Below are 20714 nucleotides of genomic sequence, written 5' to 3' on the forward strand. Positions count from 1 at the left end.
CAAGAATCTTGTACGGTATATGGCCTTTGCCCTTCTAGGTTAGCACAGCCCAACCTTCTCAATTATTTATTTCATTTTGGTATTCAGATTACATGCATTTAATTTTACCGTAATATAGTTAGCTCATTCTTTTGCCCAAAACTCTGTAATTTTCCTATGTCCCCCTCACAGCCTCAATGGGCTTATTATCTCCTTTGTGTTCTTTGAGCATTTTTGGTAACACAAGAATACAATGTTTAAAAAATGCCACATGATTCTCAGAAAGATGAATTTGCACCAGATTCAACAGGAAAAGAGATACTCAAATATCTGGGAAGTGCACACCATCTCCAGGACCGTTCTCTGCGAGCCACCTGACCGGCATACGCAACGGCCAACGTGTGTTGATACACCATGAGCTCTTGGTTGCTAAATAAGACACTTGCACACAGGCTGATTTTTGGAGCTCAGGAATCTTTGAAAATCTACTTTCTACATAGTCTCACAAGGCAGATTTCTTAAGTATTTTGGCTCCCAAAACCACCTCTATTTTTAAAATCTTGATCAGAAGACACAGCGTACGAGGTGTTACACAACACAGAAACATATGGGTTGGAAGTGCAAGCCTGGGAAAGTCACTTGGGGAAGAGGGATTATCTTTTTCCAAAAGGATGTCTATTAGAGAGCCTTTCGAAAAAGTTCAGCATGTGAAAAAGAAGACATAGCTCATCACTTGTCCCGGAGACATCCATCTTATTTTTCCAGTTAAGAAGCCAGTCTTCCATTAAATCTCCCAAAACCCTAGCAGATGGTTGAATTACCAGTTGTGAGAAGACTAGTTCCACAATGACATTATTAAAAAATCCCATAAACAAACAAATAAGGGAAGCCACAAGAGAAGCTTGGTTTAGAGCAAGATCTCTCTAGACCCAAGAAGTGAGCTGCATGATGATGTGCAATAATTACTTCATACGGAGAAGAGCTATGCGGCATGTGTAAAGCCTTTAATTTCTATTCCCTTGTTTAAGTGTGATTAGTGCTCCCCATAGCCAATAACAATAGATTTCCTAAGTTTCTTCTGATTTGCCAGTAAAGTAAATATCCTCTGGTAAATCTATAAGCGAACAATGATTTTTCATTTTTACAACAGCAGAGTCAATTCAATTTTCCAGTCTCAAGCCTCTCCCTATCAGCTTGTTAATGTACAAGCGCTGTTCTCCAAAACACGCCTGGAAGAATCTCCATAGACTTTGCCATCCCAAGTTGCTTCTGAACATTAAATTCATTGCTTATGAATCACTTCACTGTATGTAAACACTTGAATCGCTAAGCCACATCTGATATTGTACACAGCAATCAAGTCACAGTGGATTCTGTAACAACGAACGTCTGCGCGGATGCAGTGAGGCAGCTCTAAAAACACAGCTATTAGCTTTTCACTTCAATAAGCAGGTTTTGCCTGTTTACGAACTTATTTTCTCTGCAGATGCTAAATGCTTATAAAATACTTTCAGGCTTTGTGTCTTTTTGAGACGCTCACGAGTCCCACCAACCTCCCTAATGCTCATGTGACAAAAAACAGCACCGTATTTTTTCTCATGTTTAAGACACCTGTAACTCACAGTAAGGGTGTGACATGACGACCAGGGTCTGTAATCCCTGGCACACCATTTCCTCTCAGCAGCTTTTTGTGTCAGGTCAGTCAGACAGGCAAGCCAAGAAAGAAAAAACTGCACTCAGCCCTAAAAGCAGGTTATTTTCCCCCTTAAACCTAAATTAAAAGGCTATAAAACACATCAGTGCTCAGTTCCCCTGCAGCATTCTAATAACTGTTTATGTTAACTCATTGAAAGTGTTGCTTTGGGTTCCTTAAATACCGTTAGGTGCAATTTTTCTTGCCAATGTGTCACAAACCTTGATGCCGAGCTCGATGTTCTCCCCTCCGTACACATCCATCCCAGGATCGAGAAGCCCGATCTCTCCGAAGAACTTTCTGTGCACAACAAACGAGCAACCAATCATTGCTGGCGTCCTGCATTAAAATAAAACCAACAGAAATGCACAATTATTGACATTTTCCAATTTTTAATGGACCGAGGGCTACTTTCTGCCAAGTTACCTCAGAAACCTTGCAGCAACGAGCAAGCTTTGCACCTTTGAAGATATTATTTCACCACTGCAATGAAATTGTCCAGAATTTAAGTTCGTTTCACTGTGCAGCCTGGAGAAAAGAGTTCTCCTAGGATTAAATTACTGAACAGCCTTCAGGTCTCGGCTCTGTTGTAAACATCCTGTTGTATCTACAGGCAAGGGCACAAATTCTTGGGGCTTCCATTCCCCATTTGTGAAGAAAATATAATAACGGCATTTCCTTTCTCTCACTCTCTTCTAGCACGTCTAGTAACAGAGCAGATTCCAGGACAGACAATAGTTTTTAGAGTGTCTTGTGAAACGAGGTTTCCAACTGGGGTCTGTCTTATATACCACAAGGGAGTCGTTACCGACTAGCAACAAGGTAAATGGCACATTCGCAAAAGCAAATTCTTTAAAAACTCAAGACAACTGCCAACAGAAACACCTGCTGCGTCACCTGCCCAGTTCCACCAGTATCGACAGGGCTCTGGGTTAGCAATCAAGCTGTCACATTCATCCTGCAAAACCTCGCGCCCTCCCAGCGCTGCTTGGCTCCACCGCTGCAGAGCAGCCAAGCACAGCGTCCGGCCAGGGAAAGTAAGAGAGAAAAATGAGAGCAGCACTAACAGCACCGACGTCAATAAAATAGCAGAAAGATTCAGGAAGAACCCAGTGTCAGGGGTTAAATTCTAATAACTATGCAATTTCAAGGATGCGGCAGATTATTGTGTTTACTGACGACCCCGGCTGCCCCGTGCACACGCACCACCCCTCCCTCGTCACCTCGCAAAACACGGGACCAGATCTCCATCCGATAAAGGTTCCCTGAGATGAGGATGCTGCTCTGATTTGCACAAGCTGAGATCACATCTGGGGGTATTTTGTGAGTGGTTAAACACTTGTGACCCTCTCCATAAAATTACACTTTGCCACTGAGCACGACACTGAACAAAACCGTATCATTGTGCTCTTGCTGCCTGGGGGGACACTAATCTGTGGCAGTTATGGTATGTGGAAAGTTTACCCCCTGGGATATTTTCTGTACTAAAATAGAAATATAAAACCCATTCTCCACTTTAACTTGCTTTCATTTGAATCCATGCTCTAAAGAAAAAGAAACAAGGATGCACTCAGAAGGATCAGTAGGGAAGAGGCAATGAGTTTCACAGCTAAGCCATGCCAAGGTACCGCCAGTCTGCTCTCACGGTGAGCGACGGGACCCCCCGCCCACCCAGAGCTCAAAGCTTTGAGCAGGGGAAGCTCCACCATGCAGGATGGGACAGCATCACCTCTGCAGCTCCTTGCCTGGGCCTAGGGGACACCCGCCTTGTGCTGTCTGGAGAGGACTTGCCGGCTGTTACACTAAAGGTAGCCCGTGCATCTGGAAATCTCACATCACTTCAAAATGCCTGTTCTCCAGAGGGAACCTGCTCTTGAGGGAAAGTGGGACACGGGGATCATGTATTTTAACGGCAGCCCCAAAGTCTTGCTTCAAAGTACATTTCATGGCTTGTCTGTGTTGTGGGGCATGTTCAAGGCTGAACTAAGTAGTTAGAGGTTGCAGAGGAGGAACACACACTCGAATATACCCAGACACAGCTTAAAGAAGGCAAGGATCAGGCCCACACTCAACCTCTCCATCCACACCACGTAAAATGCCCGTATCTGCCAGAGGAGCACCTGGGGTCCCCGACGCACCCCCAGCAGCCGCGGGGCTCAACAACCCCCGAGGACCTTACAGCTCCGCTCCGCCAAAAGCTGGCCAAATTAATCTTTGTGAAACCCTTGAGCTCCTTGGATGAAGAGTTCTAGCCACTTAAGTATTATGATTTATAAACATTTTAATACTTTTAATAGACTGGTAGAACAGCTGAATGCTGCTGCTGTATTAAATTAGTTAGAATTGGAATCCATCAGAGGGCTTTTTCAATAGATTTCTTCTTGACAGCCAGCTCTCCTTCCTTCCAACAAGCGGTATAACGTTTCATGGTTTGCTGCCACTCTAGTACTTAAGATTTCAATCCTATTACTTTATTTGTGGAAGTTAACTGCCATTAGCAGAAACAATCCTTTCTGAAATGATAACCACGCTACAGATGCCAAATCTAATAGCTCCATTATCCTAGATTACCCCCTGGAATTAAAGAGAAAGGTAAGTTGCTCTGGTTTTACACGGAGCACAAACAACCCAGTTCATCTCCTCCACGGGGAACAGCTGTGGGGGAGCACATGCACCTTTGACTTCTGCAGTCAAAACCTGTTAGGTCTGCTAAAGGCACTCAGAGATCAGTTACATCCAGCAAAAAATCCAAGTGGAAGTTTCAGACAAATGAAACTGAATTTCTGGTCCAATAATTTGGATCACTGGGAACTCACCACCAGATAAACAAGGTTTTCTGAACTGGAAGCCACTCAACAGTCATGCACGAGCCGTATCCCAATACAGCTTTTTTTCATCATTATTTTGCAACATGACTTCACTTTATAGAGCACGGAGTCACCAGCCCTTTCCAAAACGCTCTCAGAAACGGCCTGATTGGGATTTGGTAACTCTCACCTTCACATTTTCCTCCTCCCTGTTTCGCTGCACGTTCTGCTTTTGGCACACGCCACCATGAAGCATGCAAAGCAGCGCTCCTGAGCGGATCCGAGGTCCCTCAAGCAATACAAATTAAGTGCTACAATTCTTCTTTGTAACAATGCTTCCATATTAAATAAACGAGGACTCAAGCGGCGCTCAACAATTTAAATAAAAGCACCATTTGATTTTGTAGTAAATCCTTCAAAAAGGTGGACAGTTACAATACCAGACAGCCCATCCACAATGAAATAATGGCCCGCAGACAAAGAGCTGATAAAGCCTCTTGTTCCTCTGCCCCTTAATTAAAGCATTATCACAGTTTGTTTTTAAAAATCACACAGCTCAGCTCAGCTAAATGCATTTTTATTTGTCCCGATAGCTATTCTTTCTTTAATGAGAAAGGAAAAGCAGAATTTGGCAGAAAAGGATGAACAGAGATGTTTAGCAGAATTACTGGGTCTGGATCCAGAAATCCACAGCGTTAGCTCCCTGCCGTTATTTCGGTTGGCTCCTCTATACAGTAAGTGAGGAAAGGTCAAGAAGAGTAGGTTTTATGAAATACCCTCAGCATGAATCTCTAAATAAAGATGAAGAAGATACAGGGGAAAACGTTTATCCTAGTCTATTAAGTGACTTTAATGGTCGTCTTTTCTTTAGCGCACAGTTACCATCTAATGATTAAAAAGTCTCAAGTAGATTGCTTCTTCAATTCAAGGAAATTAATTTTCCTACACAATTGGATTTTGCTTCCAATCGTATTCTAAAGTGCAAGTTATAAAATATGAAGGGAAAAAAGATATTAAAAAAATAATTAGCAGTCATACCGCCGAGCGCAGAACGCTGAGAAATACACTTTTAAGAACTGCTGGGGTGTCCAGGCTCCATTAAACTGCGGTGGTTTTGAATAAACTTCAATCATGGAGTTGCTCTACCTTCAGCAACACAACCCCACTGCTTTTGGAGACACATCACCACGTTTAGCGCACCTGGGACAGTCCCTTACCTGCACAGAGGCATTACTTGTCCCTCTCCCAAACTTGCCATTGCTGATTTAGAGGACCAGACTCAAACATCGTATTTTCCATTTTGAGATTTCAGACTTGTCCAGAACACACACCACTTCCCACTCCTGCCTGTCTGCACCTCCGCGTTTCAGCTGGGGGTCACTGGTGGGAGCCAGCATCTCAGCAGGAAACACTGGAGACTCTGAGCTTTATGGTCTGAATTTACCAACCTACAGTAACATATTATATGTAGAAAATTTCAGGTCAATTATCAAATTTGGTCAAATTAAGCCCGTGGGTTTAAATAGCAGCCTATCAATTATTTCATTGATGATACCGGGGTAAGGAAGAACACCACCTTTACTTTTACATGGCTCTCTATGATAAAACACTTGATTTTCTTTTGGCCATAGATGAAATTAAAGACTCAATCTGCAAACAGAAAGAACCACCAGCACCATCATCTTCTGTGTTTGTGGCACCGCAAACACACTGCAGAATGAAGAAAGACATACGTTTATAGCAGGAGAGTACGTGTGTGGAAATTAAATACAAGTCTGTGGCATTAGGGATTGACCCCCCTGGTCAGGGGTTCACGAGACCGGGTAAATCAGACCCTGCCCACAGGCAGCAGCCCTCCGTGGGGCAGAGACCACGCAAATCCCACTGCTCTGCTCAGCAAGCTGTGTCCTGGGGGACCGCTCGGCCTCCTGAAGGGACTCCAGGCTGCAGCCCTCGCGCCCCGGCTGCCTTCCTGATCAGTCCATCCCACTGCTGACCTCTCACTGGGCCCAGTCTGAGCGCAGCAGGATGGCTCTGGGATGACGGAACAGCATCGTCTCCGCTGAGCGCTCCAAGTGCCACCCCAGGACTGCTGCCGTCCCTGGGCAACGTGCTGTTCTGGCGGGGATCTGCAGTCAGTCCCGCTGCAAAGCCACAGAGGAAACCCCTGGTCCCTCTGGTTTTGGGGGCAGAGAAATGGAAGAGGAGAGGAATTGAGTGAATTAAAAATTTGGAAAACAAGAAGCCCATTTTTCAGCTGCACTTGGCTCTGTGACCACCTGCACCTTGGGAAGTGCCCTCTGGAGCCTGCCCAGGGGCCAGCGGAATGGCGAGGCTGTGACAGAGGAGGTTCAGGCAGAGCCCGGAGCTGAAGCAACCCCATTCCTCTCCGAAATGAGATTACCCAGGGCACGACAGCTGTCTGTGCAGAGGACACGGCAGGGCCAGGCAGAGTGAACCGGAGGCCCGAAGGCAAACCCGGCCCTGCCCGGCCTGCCTGCTGTCTTTGTCAGTCTGATCCCAGTGCCACGCTCTGCTCCCCTTCCCCTGTCCTCAGCGAGGGGTCAGTCACACCCAGGAAGCACCACCGAGAATAAGGTCAGGGATGAGGATGAGGCAGCACCCTCCCGCCCAGAGCCTGCGGCCCTCCTCCCCACAAGCTCCTCAGCCACAATGGCAGACATGCAGTGCCCCGTCTCACCCCTCAGCCCCATCCCAGCTTCCTCCGAAAGCAACCATGCAGGGCAGACATGGCCTAGGTACGTGCTGTGGAGCGGTATTTGCTTTGAAAGTGAACTTCAGGTCATTAAATTAAGAAGTCTGCAGCAACAGAAGAGGGTTTGAGTGCCAGGGCAGCCGTGGGAGGCGGCTAACAGCAGCGCACGAGCACGAGGGCACGATGCTGACTGCAAGAAGACCAAAAACTAATGTCACAGACGAAGCACATCTCCAAAGGAGAAATATATATTGCTTCTGCCTCCTACGGCGAGGCATCTACATGCAGATGCAGAGTCAGGCAGGAGCCACGCTCCCAGCTTCCCTTCACTGCCTGCGTAATGGCTTGGGCAGATAAAAGCTGGCTGTCTTTCACAAGAATGTAATAAAATTTCTATAAAGAAACGGCGTTTTAGCCCACAGCAGCGTACCTTGCTTAATACGATCCCCAGGATGGTATCTGCAATAGCTGTTTCTTGAATAATTCTAGCTTCCCTGCCCCAGTGACCTTGGTTAATTGTCTGTTTCGAATGGGTTTATTTTCCTGCTGTTGCTAAGTACTACAGAATCTGCGAAACAAATTAAAAATAAGAGATACCACATAAAAGAGACGCTAGATTGAATTCCTTTTCTGAATTTACTGGAGATTAATAAGACTTAAACTTTTAATGGCACAGAAGCTGTGAAAACTACGTATTTTTTAAAAAACCTATTATGCCTACCCACGTCCGTGACCTTGCTCAGGATAGTTGTGACTTTCTCGCTGCTGTGTGCCTGTTCTGATTTCCACGTCAGGAGGAGACTCACTCCGGGATCTCAGGCAAAGCATTTAACTTCTTTGTACCTCTGCTTCCTCATCTGTCAGACGAGCATAATATCTAGATGCTCTTGAGAAAAATAATTTATAAATCACTTAAGTGACTTTCTCACTGCAGCTGCTAAATTAACTACCAGTATTGTTATGTACGGCAGACCCCCTCAATTTAAGTCACCTACGGCGAGAAAAGCACCAGTAGTTAATAACCTTGTAAGCGAGGAATCGCACACACAATCTGCTGTTTCTAGCCCTGCTTTAAGCCACCAGTGCAACAAATACCGCGCATGCAGCGCGCGCGCTAAGATACGGCGTGCCAGTCTAAAGCAGATTTCTATTTACACGTGCAGGCTTCAGGACTCATTTCCCTTCCAGGATAAAAACTGCCACCAAGGTCATTCCTAAAAGCATTTTCCCTCCCTGTGTATTCTGGGAAACCAAGGATGTTCCAGCACTCAAAATCACTGGATGGCCAAGCACTCATCTCAACGGTTCCTTTTTCTTCGGCACTTTTAGCAGGGGTTTTTGTGCAGACGTGCTGTTGTAGGCTGCCAAAATGCTCATGTGCAGGCAGTAACAGTCCCCAACTCCACATATTTTGTCAGCTGAAGTGCAACTCCAGCCCCAAAGATCTCAGTGAGATGGATCAGAGCTTACCCGCTTCTGCAGCCACTTGGAAGCAGACGACCAACCACGTCCTGCAGCCATCTTTGGGGACCCCAGCAAAAGCCACCAACCCTGAGAAACTCTTCCAGACCAACAACCCTAAGATGGGAGTGAGCCTCGCTGACAGTCACGAGTGTTTGCAGAAGGCGTTTTGGGCTGTTCTCCATCATTTACCCAAGCGCTGGCAATAGCACAAGGTGCTAACTCCAACGGCCCAGCGCCGCTCTCTCTGTGTGCACGGGGAAGCAATGCTGCATCGCAGCCTTTGAGGTGTGCAGTTCTGAGTCTAGAAATGATAACTCTGCACAAGACCTGAAGAAGTCACCTTGGAGAAAGTAAATTTGATAATTACCCTTCAAATAGGGCTCAGTCTCTGTTCAGGAATGGATTTGAGGAAATAGTTGCAATTATGGGATTCTCCCTTGGGATATACTTAAAAGATGGCTCTTCATCTTAGCTAATTTAATGGCAGTTGCAGAGCTATTCCTGGAGGCAGCGCAGAGCCAGGCACTCAGGGGGAAACCCAGTCGTTCACATCTGGCGCGAAGCCTTCGGCCCGCGGCAATGAGCCCAGGGCCTCCCTAGGGAGCGAGGGTAACAGGCTCCTTCCCCAAACCACCGCAGCACGACTGCACATTCGCAAACATCAGTGCGCCGGGGCTCTGGCCCTTAATGGCGTCCCATTTATCCACAAAGGCAGAATTGGGGGAAATAATAGCCATCACTCATAGTGATTCATTAGGGACAGTCCTACGGGAGAGGTGACACAGAGTCTCAGACTTGAAGGGTGAGACAAAACAGAGCATGATTCCATGTATGCGCTGGCTCATATTGGCAGCCACTGAAAAACGCACAAAATACACCAAGAAAATAGTTTCCCTGTCTGGAAAGCTACTGCACATCAAGGCAGAATATGAAGGGGAGCACAGACCAGCATGGACGAAGAGTCAGAATGGCACAGCATTTAGCTAACCCGGTTTTACTTTGGCTATGACTGGTCCCCTAAAGGCCTTACACTCAAAGCAGATCTGGAAATTGCTGTTACGTTCTACTGCACAGAAATTATCCAGCCGGAGCACAGTCTTGTAATCAAACTCAGGAGCTAAGCCACAAAGCCTTGTCTTCACCAGGAAAATAGATGTTTTCTTATATCTCATTAGTTAAAACACGTTAACCAACACGCGACAAAATTCTAGCAAAACAAAGTGGTTCGCAATTTTAATCTGAGCCAGGAAGCAAGACGAAATGCGAGTCTCTTCCCCGCGCTGTGTCTCACCACGCCGCGCACTGGAAAGCTGCTGCTTTCACCGCAAGGCAGGTATGGAGAGTGTACACCTCAAAAGATTAATCAACAGAAGGTCACGGTCTCTTCCTCCCATCGACTATCAGTCGCCTCTTAACGCGAGTGGCAAGCACCCTCCTGAACAGCTTACTCAGGGCTTTCCATCCCACGTGAACTCTTCATTAAAAGCGTACTGTTTTCTCTATGCAAATCAGACCTATTTATTCCACCTTAGAGATGCAGAACTCCCCAGGGCAACATCAGGGACTGGCTTCAAAGTTTCACCAGAAGTAGTTTAAAAGCTCATTTCTGTTAATTGGCAGCGACTGAAATCCAGCTCAGCCAGCAGCTCTGAGCAGAACGGGAGGTGCATTCCCCAGTCCTTCTGGGTGCTTGGATTTAACACACACAGCTAGGGAGCAAACATCTTTAAACCGTTTCCCAGTTCCTCAAGTTGATAATGTTTTTATGTGGTCCTGGACACAAAGATATGCATTTGCACCACTCCAAAAATCCCAGTGACACGAGAGCAGACAAACGCTGGGATTTCATCGCTATGAAGGTGAAAGATTTCTTGTCATTGATTTCCTTCAATGTGTGATCTTTTGGCATTTCCAATCCCTGACTTCTTATAACAAAGTGTTTGGTGGACAGAGGAAAAGGGAAAGACGAAAAGATCAAATGTTTATCCTTAGAAATACCTGGCACAGAGACCAGAGTTTGGGTGTCAAAACCTGCACATGCTCCTCTAATCAATATCTAATCCTAAACCCACTGGTTTTCAAATGGGAGCATCCAACACCTCACAGGAAAATCAGATTTCAGTTACAATAAATCTGCAATTGATACCTTTTGGTACCATCTCTGGGTCTCTGCTGTCCCGCTCGCTGCAGCCCCGGCGGGCCCGGCTCCGTGGAGCTGCTCACGTTCGCCAAAGGGCCGGGCCAAACCGCTGCTGCGGGCGCTGCTTCATCGGAATAGGTCCCTCCGCTTGCTACCAGTCATAAACGCAATGTAACTGTGACTTTATCTCCTTCCACTGTTGCGAGACTGCTAATTAAATGATAATTACTTTTAGATGTAATATGTATAACTAACAGGCACTTAACAGGAACATGTTATTTACTTCTCTTTTTTTAACACGAAGATATTTTTTCTCAAGGGCAGCAAAGCAGCTGACTTCCAGTCGTGTTTTTCCTCTCCAGCTAGCATAAAAATCACAGTGAACAAATTTCACAGGTAAACAAACTTCTCTCTGCCTCAGACACATCTCTCAGCCCAACTCAGCAACAAGCCGTGCCCCGGTTACGGCACCAGGATGAAGAATGAGGGTCCAACCCCCTGCTCCTTCGTTCAGGCCCAAACTGCCAAAGACCCCTCGGTACCCAAAATGGAACTGGGGTAGCATGTTGTGTCCTCGTCTTTTCCAAAAACAGTGTCCTTGTTCAGTCTGCTAGGCTCCCACGCCTCAGGAGCGCTCCCCAGGAGCTCTGATCTTCACGTGGAGAGGAACAAGCTCAGAGCAGAAACACCACCATGACTGCTTTCTTCCAAAAGCTCCAGCGGCAGGAGGCTGTGCCACCCCCTCCTCTACCACTCAAGGCACACCTCTGCTCTTACCTGTACTGACCAGCCCAAGCTGGGGGGTTCAGAAGGCGATGCCACGGGGCGCCTGGGTCCCATCCCAACCGCGCGGCTCCTCTTCACCCTTCTCAGATGAAGATAACGTGGCATCACGAGGAAGACATTCATGACTGATCGCGCAAACCCAAAAAGCATTTCTGCAATGCAGCGCTTACACCAAAATACTCCTCCAGCTTCTAAACTTGCTTCAAGTGACTATCAAATGCAAAATGACAGAAACTGCAATATTACGGTTAAATTGACTTCTTAAATGTGGTGATAATACGAAGATCGGCTCTGAGGGCCATGCATGCGAGCACCACTCTAGAACAAACCTACTCTGTTTACAGCTGAAATGTCATTTTTATTCTCTGAACACTCGAGCCAAACCCCAGAAATCAAGAGAGAAACCTCTCGTGGTGAATCACTGCCTGCAACAAAGACGTTGCAAGCCAAAACCACGCACCTGAGGACAAATACGCAAGCGGAACTGCTGGCTGTCACAAAGCGGAGCTAAAAAACAATTCCCTTGACAGCTAGGAACGGAGCACAAGTCCCCGTCAGCTCAGCCAGCCCCTGAGCAGCACCAGGAATAAAAGAGCAGCGAGAGACGGATGCCGTTGCTGCGCCCAGCTGTGTTTGTGCGTGCAGGCGCACGGCACCTCTTCCCCACGAGGGTTATTTTGCACCATCGCTTTCAAACCTACCACGTAACCACAACTCACCAACCGGTCCCCGCTTCCTTCAAACACTCGGAAGTGCCTTCTAAACATAAATACCTCCGAAACACGAAATTCCAGGCGCTATCAGAAACACACCTTGGGTGACGGCTGGGTGATGGCTGTTAGTTAGTTTCGCACAGATCCACGTTTCTTTCTGTAATGGATGTTGAAGTTAAAGATTCCGGAGACTGAAGTTATCGGGAATCTCACGGATATTTCTGCAGACAGAATTCAGGCGAAGGCGCTTATGTTCACGATAGGCTGGTACTAAGAACAGGGAGGTGAGTAATGGTTATTGACAGACGGAGCAGTTTCACTCGGTGGGTAAACGCGAGTGCACCGAAATGGCCCTGTAAGCACCTCAAAGAAGCCGAGTAATGCATTTCATTTGACAACGACTTGATACGAGCCTGTTCGCAGGGAGGGCAGCCCCCAGGTTTATCTTACCCTTCACGCATCTCTAGCGCAGAAGCACAATTCCTGAGAAATGTAACAGATACATTCTGCGCCTCCAGCGTTTAATAGTGAATGTCATTCTCATTTCTCAGGGTTTGAGTTTCTTTTATTTTTAACAGCAAGCGAAGCAGACAGAAAAGAAAAATGAATATGGGAAGAACTGTATCAAAATGCAAAGGCAAACTTGGTAAAGATGATTGCCAGGTGAGGATACTCAGAGGTGGAGAGGCCGTTGTGGGTTCACCTCCACCTGGATTAGAGCAGATCTACCCAGCCACAGATCTGACATCCCAATACCTGCAAAGGGATTTAAGCAAACTGCCTGTTTAAGGGCTAGACAACTTTGGGTCAACAGCTGCAAAAGCAGAGATCACTTCCCGTCCCAGGTACATTTATCACCCCGAACGACCTATGAACATTTTAAGGCTGTGTGTTTCCTCCCACAGATGCGCACAGGCTGGGGACCACTACTTCTGCTGCAAGAGCTCTTTGAAAAGGTGGCATGAAGCAACGCTGATCACAGTGCAAGCAAGGAAATTGTTCTAGGTGATCCACTGCCTTCGAGTTGGTACAAAGCTCCAAGCCTGAGCACACCAGTCTAGCTTGTGACTGACTTCTGCTGGAATGAGGCACACTCAACATAGAATCATAGAATGGTTTGGGTTGGAAGAGACCTTCAAAGGCCATCCAGTCCAACCCCCCTGCAAGGAGCAGGGACATCTCCAACCAGATCAGGTTGCTCACAGCCCCGGCCAACCTGGCCTTGAACGCTTCCAGGGATGGGGCATCCACCACCTCTCTGGGCAACCTGGGCCAGTGTTCTACAACCCTCATTGTAAAAATTTTTTTCCTAATATCCAATCTAAATCTACCCCCCTCTATTTTAAAACCATTACCCTCGTCCTATCACAGAAGGCCCTACTGAACAGCCTCTCCCCATCTTTCTTGTAGACAACCCACTCAATCAGTCTGTTGTGGGGTTTTAGGTGGGGTGGGTTTTTTTGTTGGATTTGGGGTGGGGTTTTTTTGGTCTGTATTGTATTGATTTTCTAAATGGAGAACTTGGATTCAAGGCCCTTGAAGTTGTTGGCAAAACTCCCAGAAAGCTCCTTGGCAGCAAGAGTTCACCTTCAACATTTAGGAGAAAAAAAAAAAAAGAAAAGTGTTTGAATTCCAGGTTGCCCAGGTAAGCAACCACTGTACATCACCAGCCAGCTTGCGCTCTCTGGCACCCGATAATTAGGCAGCTGCGCAGGCCGGGATGAACGGGCTTAGCCGTGTGTAAAGGCAGCATCCGCCCAAGAAGAATGGGACCTAAGACGTCCCTCCTCGCAGGGGCGTTGGACTGGATGACCTTCATAGGCCTTTTAACCCAAACCATCCTATGATTCTATGAGCCAGGATTCCACTTACACGCCTACCATGACAGGAGCTCATTCAAAGTCAGCATCCTCAGGGAAATGAAATGCAGAAAATGGGTTCTTTTTCCCGTTCAAATTGCCATCTCAAGGAACATCACGTCGCTCACTGGCTACACCCAGTCAGGCTGGAGAAGTCAGCACGGATATTCATCCAGCTGCGTCTGCAGGCGCTTTCTTGCAATTCACAACCCATTTGGCAACAAGTTCCCAGGACAGAAAAGGAGAGCGGTCAAGGGAAGGCTGGCGCCCCGCACCCTGGGCTTGGCACGGGCAGCACGGGCTCCTCTCCAGGAGGCGGGGGGACTGCCCTTCACCCACCACGGTGCAGGTTGCCTGGAAGGGTATTTGGCATGAAGGACCTTTCAGCTCTGCAATACGGTTTTGTACCTTGCTTCATAAAAACGCAGCTGGGAGCAGAGGGAGCTGCTTCCATTTCCCGAGAAAGGTGACGTTTTTTCGCAGGGAATCCCAAGTGCGTTGCCATTCCCGTTTTGCTGACAAAGCATTTCTCCCTTACCACAATACGCTTGTGGCCAAAAGGCTGACTCTCTTATTTATCTTTTGCCTAAAACTTAAGCAGCCCCAGATTCCCTGGGGGAAAGGCTCTGCAGTTTGCCCTGGCAGACCTCCAGCATGCTGCAGGCGTTAAACAAATCAAGACTCTGCGATTGAATTCATGGTCTGGAAAAACTGGAGAGAGTGGATGTCAGCAGCTGAACTCCTAGAAAAAGAAGTCGGATTAGGGGGGAAACCTTTATCAGTGGATTGTCTGCAGAGTCCAAACGCTGCTGAAGCAAACCATGAGCTGCAATGGGTTCGTAGCGCACGGACACGCTCCGCGTCTTCTAATCCAAACTGCCTTCGGACTCTTGGACAAACAAGTATTCATTTAAATTGCATTTTCAAAGTGTCTTTGCAGAGGCTTCTTGCTTGTGCAAAATTAACAGTGGGGAGGACAAAAAAATAAAGGCATGTGCTAGGAACCACTGCCAGTTTTTCTACACGGAATAACGATTATGCCCTCTCCTTCCATAAAGCACTGTCTGCCAAAAGAGCCAAAAGCACCTTCACTCCACTGCTGCCTTTGATGAGAAAAAACATGTGTTGGTTTTAACAGTCTAAGGACGGACCACAGAACAGCAAAGGAGGCAAGGAAAGCTTTAACCTCTCGGCAGAGCCAGGTGCAGAAAGAGGCTGCTTTTTAACAGCGGGCTGCATCGTTAGGGAGTCAATCAGAAACGGGGAACAAACAGCGAAACCAAACTGTTCTGAAGCCGTGGGTAAACCTGTACATAGCCTACACGGGACAAGCGCGGTAACGGAAAGGTTCATAACCTGCACGTGAAACGCACCCGAACAGCTAACGCCACAGTGAAGAACTCATTGAGCTCCCACTTTACATCCCTGGGCTAACTGGGAAGTGAGACTCCGACACTTTAGCAGCTGAGTGACTGAACCGCGGATGGCATGCTCGGGCGGAAGAATTCCCTCTGAATTAAGAAAACCATTTAAAACCACACTGATGGCTTGTGATACATTTCAGAGATTCTAGCCTAGCAATTTCCACAAGGTAAAAGCACACTGTCATCCAAAACACTGTACAGCAGGCACATCTGTAGAAACTGCTGCCGTATGCCCGCAGACGTGCAGCACTAACAGGAGAGGTGGGGTAAAACAAATACACTGCGGAAACAAGCTCCCAAACTGGAGAAAAAGAAAACAAACCAAAAATTTGCTCTCATAAGCATCCATCCATCAAGCATTTCGAAGTACTGTTTGGCAAATTTTGGTCTTAATCTTGCAAACAGTACCTACTATATTAGGAAAAAGTTTTTTGCACTGAGGGTGGCGGAACACTGGCCCAGGTTGCCCTGAGAGGTGGTGGATGCCCCATCCCTGGAAACATTCCAGGCCAGGTTGGCCGGGGCTCTGAGCAACCTGATCTGGTTGGAGATGTCCCTGCTCCTTGCAGAGGGGTGGGACTGGGTGGGCTTTAACGGTCCCTTCCCACCCAAACCATTCTGTGATTCTATGATTCTACTTTAATACGGTTTCAATTAGAAGATGACTAAGTGCAAGAAGCCCAGAATACGTATCTTCCACAGGACCAGTGCTTACTCCTGATCTCCATACAGGTTCCAACTCAGCAAAACCCTAAACATGTCCTTGGCATCAACCATGAGCAGCTCCAACGGCTTCAGATCCCTGATGTTACTCATTTCACTCTTAGCCTCATCCAGAGCCCCAGCTTTCCCTGTGGCCAAACCTGCTCATTATAACTGACACTGATAAAACTGCTCCCATCCACCCGACGGTCTGCAAAACTCCCCCCACTCTCCAACGCTTGTTAAGAGAAAAGGCAAGTCCATGCACGTAGCATCGCTTATGCAAAACTCCCAGCAGCAACATGGGATTCCAGCCCTAAATCTGGAGCGTGTGAGATCATCCTGTGTCACCCAGCCATCCAGGTAACAAGAAAGAAAAGGAAAGGAAGTGCCCAAAGAGGAGCTGCGATAGCAGAGCACGCGCTGCTGGAGAGGGGCAATGATGGCAGGAGAAGGTCTGAGCTGCCTATGAAGAGCCACATCAAAGCTGTTTACGGGAGGATGCTCCTGGTTCTCAGATATGGTTAGAGCCAAAAGCCCCTTTCGCTCTCCCCTTGGTTCTCCTCCACACTTGAAAATACAACAGGCAAAAAGTAAGCAGATGGCTGGTGCCATGCTGTGACTGTCGCAACCTTTGCACAAAAACTGTATCTGCATCCGCGGGACACAACGGCTCTGCCCTTAAGCAGCCGCAGTAGCTCAGGTCAGTGCACTTGTGATTGGGGCCATTTGATGTGGAGCTACTCGCCGGGTCCCACGCTGGCTGCGAAGGGCTACAGGGCACAGAGAAGATTTCAAGTCATCTGGGGGGGAAGAAAAAAAAAAAAAAAAAAAAAAATCAAATTGCCCCCCAGAAAAGGCAAATCGCCAAAGCGCAGGCACATTGCAGTGTGCAAGCAGCTGTGTCTCCATCTCTGTCTATCCCAAGTGGTTTGCTGGAATTCGGGAGCTGCAGATGGGGGAGACACTTCCCTCAAGCTCACAGAAGCTTCCAAAAAATTTTTTATACAACTGTTTTGGCAAAAAAGCTCATCTGGCCAATGTAGTCGACGGAAAACTCCTGCGTACTGCCCGCAGCAAATCAGCCCCACCGCACATGCACACATATGCAGGAGGAGATCACAGGCAAACCCAGGATGTCATTCCACAGCTCACCTTCCAGAGCTGGATGAAAAATTCAGCTCTCCATTTAAACACTACAATTGTTGCTCTCTGGCCTTTCTGAGCACGTCGAGTGTCTCCAGAGCTGCTTTTGAACCACGCTGAGAATCAGAGGCAAAAGCCAAAACTCGGCAGTATCAGCCTGGGATTTAGAGCATCTGTGCGGTTGTTTTTTCTCCCCATTAATTTAATTTGACAGAAAAGAGCAGGAAGGCTTCTGGCTCCCGGGTGGGCAAAGTGGATAAACAGCAGGAATCGCAAGGAAAGTTGAAACTAAACAGAAAAGAAAGAGGTTGGTGCCCTGACTAACAGCCTTCTGTGCTTCCTTTCCCCTCATCCCATTTTCTCCATGCCCTGCGTGTAATAACGAGCCTGTTTTCAGGTGTACCACTTGCCTGTTCCAACTTTTCCTTCACATTTGATTGGAAAAATAATACACAGTGCTCTTCAGGGAAGACCATCTCCCACGATGGCTCCCACGATGCGGGAGGAGCAGCAGTGCCCTGCCACTGCCCGACTGTCCCCCAAATCCGCTGGATTCGGACTCAGGACCAGCAAACTCTAATCCTGCTGCTTCAGAAAAATCTGCAAGAGTGAGTAATTCCTTAATGGGAAAACATTTGTGTAGCTCTGTAGCCAGAACTGCAAGAATTTAGCATCACAACTATTCCTGCAGAAGAAATCTCAAAACCTTGTTTGTTTTTCTTATTTTCCTGAATATTTTGCAGCGTGGGTGGATACGCCGTACAAGCCACAGCAGACAACACACAAGTCAGAGCGTCTTATTTGCTGCACCTACTCCTGGTTACAGTAAGAGACGTGCAAGCAGTGGTTGCTGACACCAGCTGATTTACCCTGTGGAGCAGCAACGGGTGCAATCCGAACGTGAACATCCCTGACCTCTCACAGCGTAGCTGAGCACAAGTTTTTCCAGGCTGCAACCCACCTTGATTTCTTTACAGACATCCCAGCCAAACTGAACCGCATTCAGACTTGGAGGACCTCGAGGTCTCATCTCAGTCCTGGTTTGGAAGCTCGCTGCTTCCAAGTGGGGAAGGGACAAGGTGACTTTCTCTGCCAACTGGAACAGCGTGCAGGAGGTGTAACTTGGATATATGCAAATGGAAACAGGCAAGTCAAGCCTTTCCTTTGGCAAAGCACATCCCATAGCAGAGCTCCTGCAACAACACATAACACCAGGTCTAAATCTTACTCCCTCCCTCTTCAATAAATAGAGAATCTTGGCTCAAGAGGAGAAAGTTTTGCAACCAGCTTCAGTAGGGGAAAGGGTTTTAGCCATGATCTTCAGGATTTTGGCAGAATAGTTTGGTACAAAAGCAAAGCCCTCTGTGCCTGCCCCGCCTCTTCTAGCAACGGCAGGTTTTAATTAAAGCAGAAACATCTGACACGAAGTCATGTTCCCAGCTACACAACCCCACCAGACATCCAGCACAGCCAACTGAAGGACTCTGGACTGAGCCCCGTCGGAGTGAGATCGGACTGCGGCCAATCAGCTATACAAGGAACGCAGTAATTGAACACCAGCTGCTTCGCAATGTTCTACAGTTTCATCAGCCACTCACTTGGACAATGCAAACAATCAACAAGACGCTGCTATGAGAGATGGCAAACGCTCCATGGCTAACAGAGAATGGTGCTGTAGGAGGAGCAGCCAACACAAACCTCCTCCTCGTAAGGGGCCAGTTGCACGGAGATCCAAACAACAGACACGCGCAGAGACCCAGCTGTCTGTGGTTACTCTCCGGGGGCTTCAGGAGAAGGCAGGATCCAGAGATACATGACAAAATCCTCAATCACCTGTTTATCAAGACACTCTGGTCTTATTGTACCACTGCAATGCAACCACTGTGACCATAACTACTTGCCTGTTGCTCTGGTGTTGCACTACCTCTCCATCTCCCATCATCTACTAGAAACACCTACATAAAGTCAACAGCAAAAGCCAAGTATCAGGCAGACTTCAGACAGAGGTGGGTAACCATTTTCACAAAAAAAAAAAAAAATTATATATATATATATATATATATATACTTAGTTCAACCAAAAGATCCAGTTTCTTTAACTTTTCAATGAAGACCACCCACAGCCTCCTTAATTATTTTCTCAGACATGAAAACTTTGCTTTTAGATGAGATTACACCCCAGCCAAAATCTCCAAAGTGACTTTTTTGTTTCAGATGACAGACTGATTTGCATTCAGCTCCATTCACATGAAGTCATGGGCAGATCCTTCACATCAGATAATGACAGAAACAAAAATCTATGACAAACAAAAGTTACTGACAGCCGAACACCAAGCTTAGATAATGATTCAGGCTTCAGAACCGCCATTTCACGAGCTGCCAGCGGCAGCAGTTATCCTGCCCTGAGCAATCTATGCAGCCAGGGGAAGCTAAACCACACTTTCCCAAAGCAGGAAAACCTGTCCCCGAGGTTCCCGTGTCACCCACACCAGGAGTTACCCGCCTGGGGGCTCTCTCACAGCGTCACGTAATGACTCGGCACAAATTAAAAATAAAGCGAAGCGGAGTGGGCTGCCTTGGGGTTGGGTTATTTTTTCTCCCAGTGCAGAGAGTAATTCCCTGTGGGAATGACCTACACAGAGGCACCAGGGATTCTGCAACCCTGGCCATCTTTCCCAAGACATCATTTTAAAAGGACAAGTGTGGGCTTGATGCACAAACCAGTACGTTGTCAGGGGAGCTCAGAGGATGAGGACTCAAGGACTCCTCACACAAGCAATTCAGGAGCTGGTCTTCAGCTTTACGCGTGTCCCGACAGCGCCCAACCCACTCGTGCCAGCTCAGCCCAGCTGCTGGCAGCACGTGGCCACTTTGGGGACATGGCTGTCACACGGGCTGCCCTGGGGGATGGCCCAGCACCAGCAAAGACCCCCCTAACCCACACCAACACGCACGTCAAGTCAAAGAATCACAGAATCATAGAATGGTTTGGGTTGGAAGGGACCATTAAAGCCCAGCCAGTCCAACCCCCCTGCAAGAAGCAGGGACATCTCCAACCAGATCAGGTTGCTCACAGCCCCGGCCAACCTGGCCTGGAATGTTTCCAGGGATGGGGCATCCACCACCTCTCTGGGCAACCCGTGCCAGTGCTCCACCACCCTCAGTGTAAACAATTTTTTCCTTATGTCCAATCTGAATCTGCCTCCCTCTATTTTGAAACCATCAGCCCTCGTCCGGTCACAACAGGCCCTGCTGAAGAGCCTCTCCCCAGATCTGCAGCTGACCT

The 20714-nt window shown here is 47.5% G+C and overlaps 1 protein-coding gene across 1 annotated transcript in view; it reads right to left on the minus strand.

Moving 5' to 3' along the window:
* Positions 1 to 20714, minus strand: part of GALNT17 (polypeptide N-acetylgalactosaminyltransferase 17) — a 210914-nt gene that overhangs the window by 74566 nt on the left and 115634 nt on the right. Inside the window, exon 6 of the mRNA XM_086763193.1 lies at positions 1894 to 2011. Within this exon, the coding sequence (XP_086619319.1) occupies positions 1894 to 2011 (118 nt within the window). The remainder of the gene's footprint in view (positions 1 to 1893; positions 2012 to 20714) is intronic.

The sequence above is a fragment of the Chlamydotis macqueenii genome, chromosome 19, assembly GCF_036417535.1.
Source record: "Chlamydotis macqueenii isolate bChlMac1 chromosome 19, bChlMac1.mat, whole genome shotgun sequence".
NCBI lineage: Eukaryota > Metazoa > Chordata > Aves > Otidiformes > Otididae > Chlamydotis > Chlamydotis macqueenii.